Consider the following 15,341-nt stretch of genomic DNA (forward strand, 5'->3'; position numbering starts at 1 on the left):
CTCAGCAACTCAGCAATGCTCTAAGCACTTAGTGAGACCCTGTCTGAAAAGAAAAAAGAAAAAAAAAAAGGCTAGGAATGTAGTTCAGTGGGTAAACATCCCTGGGTTCAATCCGAGTATCAAAAAAATAAAATAAAAATTAAAATAATAAATAAGTATACTAAGTTTAAAATACATATTTTGCCAAATGCTGCTCATAGTTTATAAATACCAGAAAAACATCTATTATATGTGTTCATTTTTAGTGAAATAGGAGACTAAGAGTAACAGGTAATGATGTAAATATAAATAATATCCTAAAATATTTGTCCTATTTTAACGACAGATATTAAAAATAAAGATTTTTTTTTCTTCATCTACAAAATTTCCACCACTTTTTTTGAGAAAAGGAAAATATAACCATTTAATCTTTGGGTTTGAATACTAATAAATAAATTTATCTTTAATATTTGCATTCTATTTTCAGAACTTTTAAGGTCAGTAGTTTAGATCTAGAATTCAAGACATCTTCAGTTTTTGTACTGTTTTGAATTTATACTTGACTTTCATCATGATTCAGAAGAGATCAGATTCTAAGGATAGGCAGTTGAGGTTATAGCTCAGTAGTATACCATATAGTTAGCATGCATAAGGCCCTGTTATTAATCCCCAGCAGAAGAAAAATTCAAAGGATTATAGTTTTGCAAATATAGAAAACTCCATTTTTTCCTTCTAAATAGCTCTTAATTTATATAGTTCAGTATATATTATGCATAAACTGACTTCATATCCAGTACTGTCACAGCTTTGCAAAACTAAGTAAGCATCTCAGTGGTTCTAGGCATTGAAATAAATGTTCTAAGGAAGTTTACAGTTCCACAGTTTTAAAAGTCTGCTTATTTTTCTATGTATCTTTATAGCCATAATATGTAGAACATTGGTTAATTTAAAGGTTTATCTGCTTAACTCTGTACTTACAAATGTAAAATATATATTTGTAGGAGTTACTATCTATTTATGACTGTAGAGAAATGCAGAGCAATGGCCGAGGTCACCAGTTGTGGAAGAGGTTTCCCGAGCATGTTCGGGAAATTCTAGAACCGCACCTAAATACTAGGTATGTAGACTCGTTTAAACTATTTTTCTAAAATCGTCTTTAATGTTATAAAAATTAATATTATTTATCATATAGTTTTTTAATATTAGAAGTATTTTAATATGTTCTTATATTTTCTTTTTTTTTTTAAGAGAGAGTGGGAGAGAGAGAGAGAGACAGAGAGAGAGAGAATTTATTTAATATTTATTTTTTTTAGTTATCGGCAGACACAACATATTTGTTTGTATGTGGTGCTGAGGATCGAACCCGGGCCGCACGCATGCCAGGCAAGCGCGCTACAGCTTGAGCCACATCCCCAGCCCATGTTCTTATATTTTCTACAGTGATTTATTTTTACATTTTTGTTAAAATGACAAGTGCTCTCTGCTCATTTGGTAAATTCTATAACTTTAAGTATTTAGGCTACTTCATGGACATAAAAAAAATTGGTTATTATTTTTTTTAACTTCAGCTCTCAGTAGTACTTGGAAAGAATCTACTTCTGTTCGGAAGTAAAGGCACCAGGGATTGAACTCAGGGGCACTCAGCCACTGAGTCACATCCCCATTCCTATTTTATATTTTATTTAGAAACAGGGTCTTACTGAATTGCTTAGTGCCTCGCTTTTGCTGAAGCTGTCTTTGAACTAAGAGATCCTCCTGAGCCACTGGGATTACAGGCCTTCGCCACTGCACCTGGCCTGAAAGAATCTACTTTAGATTGAATGTGAGTTAATACATTTGACGAGATTTAAATATAGAAATTTAAGTGTTTGGAACTGATTTCAAAGTGTTTAGTAATTGCATTTTAAGATTTTATCTGTCCCAGTTTCTCTTCATGAATATATTTTTACCCTCTACTTTTAAAAAAGTATTTTCTAATCTTATTTTCAGTTTAAATCATTGTTAGGCTAGGTGCCGTGGTGCATAATCCCAGTGGCTTGGGAAGCCAGAGCAGGAGGATTTCCGGTTCACAGCCAGCCTCAGCAACTTAGTGAAGCCACAAGCAACTTAGTGAAACCCCATCTCAAAATCCAAAATAAAAAGGTCTTAGGATATGGCTCAGTAGTTAAGTGCCTCAGGTTCAATCCCTAGTACCAAAATAAATAAAATTGATAGGAATAATTAAAATCCTTAAAATTATGAGTTTTAGTTAAAAACTATTATTTTAGGTATTCTAAGCCATATGTTTATTACATATGTAACCATGGATAAGTTACTTCTTGGAAACTTACTCAAGTGTCTATACTAGCAGCAAAACTCCTTATAAATTTAAGCCCTAAAGTTTGCGTATTATTCACTTGATAATCTTTTATGTTTAGAAATGCTTTGAACAACATTTTATTTCTTATGATGAGTGTTATTAAAGATGTAATTTATTAAGTTAAAATTAAAAAATTTTTAAGACTCCACACTTCCCCATTTATTTAGTCTGTGTTTTATATAAATGCATTTAGATACCTAACACTTTCTGTGATCTACTGGAAAGTTTATGTCCATCGGAGTCATATATATGGTTTGAATCTTGGCTCTGCATTTGCTAACTGAAAGTTTTGGGCAAGTCATTTAACATTTCCAAGTCTTAATTTTTTTTTTTCATTTTAAAAATGTAGTTGATATCATTCATGTCATATGATCATTTATTAAGAATAAAGATTGGGCTGGGGTTGTAGCTTAGTGGTTGAACACTTGCCTCACATGCATGAGGCACTGGGTTTGATCCTCAGCACCTCATAAGTAAATAAAGATTCCTTGGAAATTTGATTTGTGTATTTGTGGAAATGCTGGGGATTGAGCCCATAGTTTCATGCATTCTAGGCAAGTGTTTTACCACTGAACTACATTTCCAACCAAATTCCTTGGTTTGGGGGTGTATTTTGGAGGTACACAATAATAATATTTTTGGAGGTACTTAATAAGAAGTAGAAGCTAACACATCTGCCTGCTTGTTATTCAGTTTAATATTTCATAAGATGCCAACATCTTATTTCCATGTTATTCCTTTATAAGGGGCAACTTTTTTTTTTTTTTAAGAATTTAACCTTTATTTATTTGTTGTTGTTTATTTGTTTTTATGTGGTGCTGAGGATTGAACCCAGGGCCTCACCTGTCCTAGGCAAGCGCTCTATCCTTGAGCCACAACCCCAGCCCATAAGAGAGAATTTTTTTTTTAAGAGAGAGAGAGAGAGAGAGTTTTTTTATATATTTTTTTTAGTTTTCAGCGGACACAACATCTTTTTTATTTGTATGTGGTGCTGAGGTTCAAACCCGGGCCACACACATGTCAGGCGAGCATTCTACCGCTTGAGCCACATCCCCTGCACCCATAAGAGGCAACTTTAAAGTTGTCATGTACAAGAGTGATCTTAGGAAAGCAATGAGAAATCTTAAATCTGCTTTTATATTTGATGGATAAGAAGATTCTCTCAGATGATTCCTCACTAGTGGAAGTTAGGAGATTTATCTAGCTGGGATCTGCGATCTGTTTATGGAAATTAGTGCCTCATAAAGATAAGGAACTGAAAAAAAAAAACTGCCCTTCGTTTGGGCGGTTTCAATGTAGTTGACCTCCTTTTGTATTAAAGCTTTTGTATGAAATAGTCAAATACCAGACTAGCAAATGCATCAGTTCCTTGGACTGGTTGATATTTACTCTTTGGAGAGTCTGGGGAATTTTCTAAATATTGTATCTAAAAAGCTGCTTCCAAATCATATTTTATATTCTCCTTTAATTTTTTCAGTTTATATGTAATTTTATTACATTAAGTGGTGTTAATGTAATAATGACCCTGAGGAGCATCAGAATGGGAACACCATGGCCCTGATGGGGAATTAGGTCTAGAGAGAGTAACTTCTCTTTGTAATAGGCAGATAGTTCTAATACCTCAGTGAAGGAGTTGATGTAATTTCTTATACTTTCTTTAAAAAGTTCTAAACAGATATATACTTAATTTTTTTAATAAACAAATTTTCAAAATTACAGATATAAAAGTTCTCAGAAGTCAACAGATTGGTCTGGAGTAAAGAAGCCAATTTACTTAAGTAAATTAGGTAATAACTTCGCAGAATGGTCAGCATCTTGGGCAGGTTATCTCATAACAAAGGTAAGAGAACCCTGTTCAGAATTTGTTAGCTGAACAGAAATTCTGAAGTAAACCCAAACATTATCTGAATGCATAACACAAAACAGCTGGAATGGAAATAATTGTACTGATAATGATAAAAAGTTTTGAAGAAAATGTTTATTAATAAAGAGAATTTTTCTATTGTTACTCTGATAGATTTCATTCTGAGAAGGTAATTGTTTTATCAGATTACCATATAATTTATGTGTTTGTAAAATCTTTATTACATTATGTCTATACATTTTACATTGTAAAATAGTACTATTTAAAGGACTTGAATGCTATATATTATCCTTTAATGGCACTTTTAAAAGAAGGTACATCATTTGAACTTTCTCTAAAATAAGAAATTTTGCTAAACATGGTAGCACATGCCTATAATTCCAGCTACTCTGGGGGCTAAGGTAGGACTTTTGTAAGTTCAAGGCTAGCCTTGGCAACTTAATAAGACTGTACCTCTAAATTAAAAATAAAAAGCATTGGGGATGCAGCTCAGTGGTAAAGTCCCTCTAGGTTCAATTCCTAGTACTGGAAAAAATAAAGATATTTTAAAATGAAATCTCATGGAAAAATTACGGCTATGTTTCTGATGTTTTTCTAATGTGAGATTTTACAGGTCTGTGAGACAAAATAGTATTTTGTGTTCTAAGAAAATGTTTAAGTCATGCTTAAAATTCACAACTTGTGTTTTAAATTTACAGTTCTGTTAACTAGTATTTTAAAATGTATTTTTCATTATAAATGGCAATTTTAAGACATTTTCTCATGAATAGACTAGAAACATGTATAATGTGTGTGTGTGTGTGTGTATGTGTATATATTTAAATTAAGTACCTCTAGCTTTGGAATATTTTTGTTTGTTTTGTTTTATTTATATTTTAGTTATAGACAGATAATATTTTATTTTTATGTGGTACTGAGGATTGAACCCAGTGCCTCACAAATGCTAGGCGAGCACTCTAGCTCTAAGCCACAATCCCAGCCCCTTGTTGTTGTTTTAAGTGAAGGTTTTATATTTGAGGAAAAAAAAAACTTCAAAACTTTTTTAAGTGTTCAGTAGTGTTAGTAAATTGAAAGTTATGTCTTACTGATAAAATTTGACTTTAACCCCAAATAATTTAATTTTTAAATTGACAAATAAATATTGTAAATATCTAAATTATACGTTTTGAAATACTTATATCCAAGTAATTTAATTTTATATTTCTTTTGTTTTTTATAATTTATCATCATTATTTATTACTTATTTAAATTTTAAATTTCATACTTAATGTTCTTTCCCAAAGCATAATTTTTGGTTAAAATGTTACTTAAGGAATTAATGTACCAAATGTAATGTTAGCTAAGTATATATAATATAAGTATATATTAGGAAAGTGAATCTGTAAGAAAACATGACACATTAAAAAAGAATTGTAAGCAGCACAATTCACAGTAGCTCAATTATGGAACCAACCTAGATGCCCTTCAGTAGATGAATGTATAGGGAAACTGGTATATATATACGGGAACATTACTCAGAAGTAAAAGAGAATAAAATCATGGCAAATGCAGGATGAAGTTGGAGAATATAATGCTAAGTGAAGCAAGCCAAGCCCAAAATACTAAAGGCCAAATATTTTCTTTGATATGAGGATGCTGATTCAAAATGGCAGTGGGAATGCATAGCGTGGGAGGAATGGAGGAACTTTAGATAGGGCAAAGGGGAAGGAGGGGGCAAGGAGGTAGGAATGATGGTGATATGAGTTAGACCTCATTACCCTAAGTACATGTATGAAGACACGAATGGTGTGAAAATACTTTGTGTATAATCAGTGACTTGAAAAATTGTGTTCTTTTTGTGTATTATGAAATGAATTGCATTCTGCCATCATGTATAACAAATTAGAATAAATAAATAATTTATTAAAAAAAGATTTAATGGGAAAAAAAAGAATTGTGAGTGAGTGAGACCAATTATTCTGAGGTAGTTGGCAACTCAGGTATCTTCATTGCCTGAAGGGTCTCAGCCACCCAGACATTTGGGACATTTAGAGTGATCAGAGAAGTGGTGATCTGAACTCATAGTTGCTTGAGTGCACATGCTTCCCTCCATAGAGAGGACCCTCTCTGCCATGATGTATTATCTTGTGTTAAATGTTTTCATTTGGTCAATAGAATAAACGAACTAGTTATTCTCTCTCAACCATTTGAGTTTACAGGTTCGGCATGATCTTGCCAGCAAAATCTTCACCTGTTGTAGCATAATGATGAAGCATGATTTTAAAGTGACCATCTATCTTCTTCCACATATACTAGTGTATGTCTTATTGGGTTGTAATCAAGAAGATCAGCAAGAGGTGAGAAATACCATTTTCATTCTGAGTATGTGAAACCTTCTCCAATGTTATTAGTATTAGAAACGCTTCAGATTAGTAGGAAATGCAGATCTGTTTAACTGTGTATATTCACCTATCTGCATGTCTAAAGCAGAGCAGAATCTTTTAAAAACTTTTCAATATCAAAGAAATATGCAAGGCTTAGAGTAGAAAATCTTAAAAGAGTATTATTTAACACCCAAACATAAATAGAACATGTTGAAATGGATACATATGAAACTATTCATACCAACCAAGAAAAGCTCAGGACCGGATGGGTATACAGCGGAGTTTTACAAAACCTTTAAAGAAGAATTAATACCAATACTTTTCAAGTTATTTCAGGAAATAGAAAAAGAGGGAGCTCTTCCAAATTCATTTTATGAGGCCAACATCACCCTGATTCCGAAACCAGACAAAGACACCTCAAAGAAAGAAAACTACAGACCAATATCTCTGATGAACCTAGATGCGAAAATCCTCAATAAAATTCTGGCGAATCGGATACAAAGGCACATCAAAAAAATTGTGCACCATGATGAAGTAGGATTCATCCCTGGGATGCAAGGATGGTTCAATATACGGAAATCAATAAATGTTATTCACCACATCAATAGTCTAAAGATAAGAACCATATGATCATCTCGATAGACACAGAAAAAGCATTCGACAAAGTACAGCATCCCATTATGTTCAAAACATTAGAAAAACTAGGGATAATAGGAACTTACCTCGACATTGTAAAAGCTATCTATGCTAAGCCTCAGGCTAGCATCATTCTGAATGGAGAAGAATTGAAGGCATTCCCTCTAAAATCTGGAACAAGACAGGGATGCCCTCTATCACCACTTCTATTCAATATAGTTCTCAAAACACTGGCCAGAGCAATTAGACGAAAGAAATTAAAGGCATAAAAATAGGAAAAGAAGAACTTAAATTATCACTATTTGCGGATGACATGATTCTATACCTAGAAGACCCAAAAGGGTCTACAAAAAAAACTACTAGAACTAATAAATGAATTCAGCAAAGTGGCAGGTTATAAAATCAACACGCATAAATCAAAGACATTTCTGTACATCAGTGACAAAACTTCTGAAACGGAAATGAGGAAAAACACTCCGTTCACAATATCCTCAAAAAAAAATAAAATACTTGGGAATCAACCTAACAAAAGAGGTGAAAGATTTATACAATGAAGACTACAGAACCCTAAAAAGAGAAGTAGAAGACGATCTTAGAAGATGGAAAAATATACCCTGTTCATGGATAGGCAGAACTAACATCATCAAAATGGCGATATTACCAAAAGTTCTCTATAGGTTTAATGAAATGCCAATCAAAATCCCAACGGCATTTCTTGTAGAAATAGATAAAGCATTCATGAAATTCATATGGAAAAATAAAAGACCCAGAATAGCAAAAGCAACTCTAAGCAGGAAGTGTGAATCAGGTGGTATAGCGATACCAGATTTCAAACTATACTACAGAGCAATAGTAACAAAAACAGCATGGTACTGGTACCAAAACAGGCGGGTGGACCAATGGTACAGAATAGAGGACACAGAGACTAATCCACAAAGTTACAACTATCTTATATTTGATAAAGGGGCTAAAAGCATGCAATGGAGGAAGGATAGCATCTTCAACAAATGGTGCTGGGAAAACTGGAAATCCATATGCAACAAAAAGAAACTGAATCCCCTTCTCTTGCCATGCACAAAAGTTAACTCAAAGTGGATCAAGGAGCTTGATATCAAATCAGAGACTCTGCATCTGATAGAAGAAAAAGTTGGCTCCCAAGTACATATTCTGGGTTCGGGCTCCAAATTCCTTAATAGGACACCCATAGCACAAGAATCAACAAATGGGACTTACTTAAACTGAAAAGTTTTTTCTCAGCAAGAGAAACAATAAGAGAGGTAAATAGGAAGCCTACATCATGGGAACAAATTTTTACTCCCCACACTTCAGATAGAGCCCTAATATCCAGAGTATACAAAGAACTCAAAAAATTAGACAATAAGATAACAAATAACCTAATCAACAAATGGGCCAAGGACCTGAACAGACACTTCTCAGAGGAGGACATACAATCAATCAACAACTACATGAAAAAATGCTCACCATCTCTAGCAGTCAGAGAAATGCAAATCAAAACCACCCTAAGATACCATCTCACTGCAGTAAGATTGGCAGCCATTATGAAGTCAAACAACAACAAGTGCTGGCGAGGATGTGGGGAAAAGGGTACTCTTGTACATTGCTGGTGGGACTGCAAATTGGTGCGGCCAATTTGGAAAACAGTATTGAGATTCCTGGGAAAGCTGGGAATGGAACCACCATTTGACCCAGCAGCTATTGCCCTTCTCGGACTATTTTTTGAAGACCTTAAAAGAGCGTACTACAGGGATACTGCCACATCGATGTTCATAGCAGCACAATTCACAATATCTAGACTGTGGAACCAACCCAGATGCCCTTCAGTAGATGAATGGATAAAAAAAAATGTGGCATTTATACACCATGGAGTATTACACAGCACTAAAAAATGACAAAATCATGGCATTTGCAGGGAAATGGATGGCACTAGAGCAGGTTATGCTTAGTGAAGCTAGCCAATCCCTAAAAAACAAATACCAACTGTCTTCTTTGATATAATGAGAGCAACTAAGAACAGAGCAGGGAGGAAGAGCAGGAAGAAAAGATTAACATTAAACAGAGACATGAGGTGGGAGGGAAATGGAGAGAAAAGGGAAATTGCATGGAAATGGAGGGAGACCCTCATTGTTATACAAAATTACATATAAGAGGTTGTGAGGGGAATGGGAAAATAAACAAGGAGAGAAATGAATTACAGTAGATGGGGTAGAGAGAGAAGATGGGAGGGGAGGGGAGGGGGATAGTAGAGGATAGGAAAGGTAGCAGAATACAACAGTTACTAATAAGGCATTATGTGAAAATGTGGATGTGTAACCGATGTGATTCTGCAATCTGTATTTGGGGTAAAAATGGGAGTTCATAACCCACTTGAATCTAATGTATGAAATATGATATGTCAAGAGCTTTGTAATATTTTGAACAACCAATAAAAAAAAAAAAGAAACTATTGATAGTGTTTTTTTCTGGGGAATGCTACTATGAATTAGGAATAAGGAAAGGGCAGTATTTTACTCTTCATTTTATATTTTATAGTTTAGTTTTTTAACCACATATAACACTGTTCTTTTTTTAAAGATAATTTTAATAGCATAATTAGCATATTATTATGTTCTTTTTTTAAATTTTTTTTTACTTTTGATGAACACAGTAACTTTATTAATTTTTACGTGATGCTGAGGATCAAACCCAGTGCCCCAGACGTATGAGGCAAGTGCTGTGCCACTGAGCCACAATCCCAGCCCATACTGGTATATACTTACAGTGAAAGTCCAAATTGTGCAAATAAATCAAAGTGTGCCCTTTGATTACCATTCTTGATGCTATATCTCCAGAATTCATCACCATTATTAGAGTGATGTATACTGTTTCCAGACTTTTTTTTTTTTTTTTTAATACAATTGGTTTTGTTTTATTTGGGGTTTTTAAATTGGTGTCCTTTTGTAGGTACTGTTGTATATATTGCCAATTTGTAGATCGCCCTTTCAAAATATACTGCATAAATATAATCCTTCAGTAGTATAATTTATTAGTTGTACCATAGCTTATTTAACTGTTGCCATATAGTAATTAAAGATTATGTATATGTGTGTCCTTTTGATCAGTTGGTAGAAGTTCTGGATTCTGGATGCTGGTCATATTTTGAAATGATTTTTAAAAATTACTAGTGATTTTTAAAAATCTTTGTTAATGCCAAATTTATAAGTCTTTTTATAGATTTTGACTATTTTATGTGATGGCTTCTCTTATCCAACATAGGAACTTATTTTCCTACATTTTTAAAAAATTTTTAAGTGATATATAAAAATTGTACATATTTGGGGGGGGTTTAAAAGATGTTTTGATGCATGTATACATTGTAGAACTTCAAATCCGGCTATATCTATCTCAGACATTTGTCATTTACTATAAAGTAAAAATATGAGAAGTCATTTTTATTCTTTTAAATATACTGTACATTATATGTAGTCACCTTGCTGTGTAGATGAATATATTTTCTTTTTTTATAATTTTTTTGAATACCTTTATTCTATTTATATATTTTTATGTGGTGCTGAGGATCGAACCCAGGGCTTCACATGTACTGGGCAAGTGCTGTACCACTGAGTTACAGCCCCAGCCCTGTGAATACATTTTCTTTTAATCATTCTATTTTTACATTTACCCCTGAATTATTCTGAAATTTTTTTTTACAGATAGTATGAGATATTATTCTTTTTCATTTTTTACTATTAAATAGTTTTCCTGTTTTTTATTGAATAATCTGGAAGAATTTTTAAATATTTTTGTATTTTTCTTTAGTCTTTAATGGTGTGTATTTAATTGGTTTAATTATAGACAAGATTGGGGGCTGGGATTGTGGCTCAGCAGTGGAGCACTCACCTAGCATGGGCGAGACCCAGGTTTGATCCTCAGCACCACATAAAAATAAAGGCATTGTGTTATGTCCGTCTACACCTAAAAAAATATGTTAAAAAAATTATAGACAAGATAGATTATTATTAATCTAATTTTTTCTTTTGAAAATTGTTGCCTAAGAAGGGTTCCTCTTTTATGTCAGATAATAATAAAATGATATTATATAAACATGTAATTAACTACAAAATGGATTCTCTTAGGTTTATGCAGAAATTATGGCTGTTCTAAAACATGATGATCAGCATACCATAAGTACCCAAGACAGTGCATCTGATCTGTGTCAGCTCAGTACTCAGACTGTGTTCTCCATGCTTGACCATCTCACTCAGTGGGCAAGGCATAAATTTCAGGTCCTGAATGCTGAGAAACTTCCACAGAGCAAATCCAACAAAGAAAAGGTTGACTCAATGGGTGAGTTATAAATTCTGTTTATTTTCTTCTTTTAATTATTCTCCCAGTTAACTCCTTCCTGTGTCAATTCTTTAATTTAACAGTTACCTTTAGAAAGACCTGTTTTTGTGCATTTTTAAAACATGTAATAAGTATGTGCTTCTCACTAAGGAAAAGCAATGAACTTATAGTTTAAGACACCTCTTGAAGTTCTTACTCTCACTTCTTTACACAACACACCTATCTAATTTTTGTTTGTATAAAATGGGGTATCTTACTCAGAAAATTGTTGTGAAGATTAGGTGAGATGATGTATGTATAACTTGTAAAATATGAAATAAATGTGTTATTAATATTGTTATTAGCCTTCTCTCACTATTAGTTTACTCCTTGTCCTCTCAGTGTGTTGTATTTGTGAATGTTTATTTTTCACACCTAAGTTTTAAATTTCAAAGAAGATTTTAGTTCATTCATTTCAGGACCCATGGGAAAATTTATTATTATTATTATTAATTTTCCTAATCTCTGGTGGTATTTTGTACCCAGTAGGCTCTCCAGACATACTTACAACACATGACACATTATATCCTGCTATTCTTTCTTTCCTGTAATAATAAAATTTACACTAACATAACAAAAGGAAGAATCTTATTACAGTTAATCCTGATAATCTACCCTATTTAGTGAGAAGAATTATATTCATCACATAGTAGTGGATACTATTCATGTCCTTGAGGCACAATTTTGTTGTTTATAGTAGATGGCTGTATCCTGCTTCTTTATACATCAGCTATGCCTATAGATATCATGTAATTTTTACTCCTAGGCTTTGGGTTAATTGATTTTCATTTAAGAGGCCTCCACTTAAAAATTTCCCATTTGGTGGGCATCTCCTCTTTGTTGCCTATATACCTGTTAAACATAGTGATATATCGATTTTCTAAAACTTCTATACTTGCAAATAATTATCTATTTGGGAGAATGCTTTTCCCTGGGATATGGCTAATTATTAATATATCTTCCATTAATTTTGACAATTAAATGTTTGTTCCTACTTCTTAAAATGAAAATGGTTCTATAAAACCGAGTACTAACTCTGTTATCACCATTTTCACAAATAGTGAAATTAAAATTTTTAAATTTTTAAAAACTTTTAATTTTTTAAACTTTTAAAAACACTTGGGGATAGGAGGTAATGCACTTGCCTAGCATACACACAAACACACCAAAAAAGGGGGCAAAACACTAAACTTTAAAATAAAAAAGGAGGCTAATTCCATAATTTAATTTTGCCCTATTAAATAGCTACATTTTATTAATATTGTAGTAATAACTACTCTGTCTTTTGTATCATCTTTACATCTTATTAACATCTAATATTAAATTAACACTTAGTCTTACAGTAATCTTAATATTCCCCAGTGTTTTGTCATGTATGTGTGTGGGGGTGTGGTAGGAATCATAACGAGGGCCTTGTGCATGCAAGGCTAGCACTCTACCACTAAACCATCCCTCCAGCCTCTTAATATTTCCCTTTTATAGATAAGAAACAGAGACTAAATAAGTTAAATCACTGTCCAATATAAAGTAAGTACTAATAGCAAAGTTGGAATATGACCCTGTAAACAATCATCTTATTTTTAGTTATATCTTCAATATGATACCTTAGTATATTTAGATTATTTAGGGAAATAAGTACTTAAACTGATACTTTTAGGTTTTTATCTTATAAGTCATTCCTCAATTTTTTTTTTCAATAATCTAGTATCGACTGTGGATTTTGAGGATTATCAGAGTGTAACACGTTTTCTAGACCTCATACCTCAGGATACTCTGGCAGTAGCTTCCTTTCGCTCCAAAGCATACACAAGAGCCGTAATGCACTTTGAATCATTTATTACAGAAAAGAAACAAAATATTCAAGAGCATCTTGGATTTTTACAGGTTTGAAATTAATATAGTAAATTTTGTAATGGAAATTAATATAGCCAGTCTATTATGATTGTATTGTTCATTTTATTGTTTTATTTGCTATGCTGGCAGTAGATATTTATAGTACTTTAGAAGCTTACAGATGAGTGGGGCCGTATGAATTTGGTATAATATCTTAAGTACAGTGATACAGATTTGCCCTGAGGAAGGACACTTATTTCATGTTCTGTGAGAACTGAGGTGGGAGGAGGGGTTGGATAAGCCAGAAGTCGGGCTTTTTGGAGATGATGACTTAAATATTGAGTGATGGATAGCAGAGGTATCTACATGGAGTGGGTAAAGAACACTGCATATACTCAAGAGTAAAGTGATAAGTTTTGAATAGCTCAGAAATATTACTAGTATCTTTTAAGTTGTCCAAGCTTCTTAGAGGGTGTGAACTACAGAAGTTTTCTAGTCACATTGGCATTTTAGTTAAATGCCTGTGGCAAGTTGCAGAGGGAAAATTCGATAGGGCTCTGTTCTCGCTGTGAGAAGTGTGGACCTGAATGTGGGGTGAGGGGTGAGTGGGGAATATACTGGTTATGTCAGCATCAGGCATGAGAATGCTGGTGAAATAATGGTTTAGATGATAGATGACTCTGTGGGGAAAAAAGAAAGTAAAGGCCAGTGAGACTACATGGAATTAAATATGAGATCAAGATTCGGGTTTTTCAGGTCAATAAACAACATGTGGTAAAATAACTAGAAAATTAGTAGTTTATACTTTTAGGATAAATATTAGCCCTTTCCTGTCTTTTGTGTTCCTCCTTGTCTAATTTTGTGTGGCTCATTGTTAAAGTCTTTACCTTAAAAGGATATTCAATTTCCTTTACTCCCATTGTTTTGTACTCTACAGCACTCCAACCCTTTATAAACTCACCCATCTTCCTTTCTTGCATCTGCATGGAAACTGCTGAACATTCCTGAAGAAAAAGTGCCCAATGTCTTTTATAACTGATTTTCCTTTAAGTTTAGAATCTCAAACATCTTTACCACAGTGTAGGAGTCTTTAATACTGCCTGCAATACTTCTGTTTTTCTCTAATAAGCCTACTTTCCCACTTTCCAGAACATTATATATTTTCTTCATTTCCCTGATTCTACTTTTATCTCAACTGATCTTTCTTCATCCTTCATTAGGAAAATAGAAGCCAGATGTCTGCGTGGCATCTGCACCATATTTTTTTTTTCTTCCCTTATGTTATTCCTAAGGGAGGATCCCTTCCTGTCAAAATTCAGCCCTCCTGTGTTCTTGAGTTCAAGAGTTTCACTATTTCAAATACACCTTTCTTCTTTGTATCAATTTATCTTCCTGAGCCAGAGTAGAGTACATAGACATGTTCTGGGATCTCATATCTTAATTTTTTTTTTTTTTTTATAATGCCCTTGATCTTAAGTCCTCCTTCAGGAAAGTACCATCTCTATTTGTCTTTTCACAAGTCAGTTTTAGACAGAATTATCTGACTTGCTAATACTGTCTTTGCTTTCCATTCACTCTTTTTAAAAATTTTTTTTTTGTAGTTGTAGATGCACAGATTGCCTTTATTTTATGCGTTTATTTTTATGTGGTGCCGAGGATTGAACTCAGTGCCCTGCACATGCTAGGCAAGCACTCTGCACACTGAGCTACAGCCACAGCCCACCATTCACTCTTTGCCCATTTTTTCTTTTTACTTGATGCTACTCTTGGGAAGAAAATCAATGGCTTCCATGTTACTAAATTTAACAGATGTTTCCCATTTTCTTGAACCCACAGTATCATTTGATTGTTCCTTTTCATGAAGACATTTGCTTTTCCCTCATGGCTTCTGGGATTATTTTATTCCTTAAATTTCTTCCAGTTT

At 33.4% G+C, this 15,341-nt stretch overlaps 1 protein-coding gene across 1 annotated transcript in view; it reads left to right on the forward strand.

The window, feature by feature from the left end:
- The window catches only part of Atr (ATR checkpoint kinase), a 106,220-nt gene that overhangs the window by 45,905 nt on the left and 44,974 nt on the right, over positions 1-15,341 (forward strand). The window contains exons 24-28 of the mRNA XM_076868263.1: positions 981-1,096; positions 4,058-4,178; positions 6,401-6,538; positions 11,335-11,545; positions 13,290-13,468. Coding sequence (XP_076724378.1) covers positions 981-1,096; positions 4,058-4,178; positions 6,401-6,538; positions 11,335-11,545; positions 13,290-13,468 — 765 coding nt within the window. The remainder of the gene's footprint in view (positions 1-980; positions 1,097-4,057; positions 4,179-6,400; positions 6,539-11,334; positions 11,546-13,289; positions 13,469-15,341) is intronic.

This window comes from Callospermophilus lateralis, chromosome 10 (assembly GCF_048772815.1).
Source record: "Callospermophilus lateralis isolate mCalLat2 chromosome 10, mCalLat2.hap1, whole genome shotgun sequence".
Lineage (NCBI taxonomy): Eukaryota > Metazoa > Chordata > Mammalia > Rodentia > Sciuridae > Callospermophilus > Callospermophilus lateralis.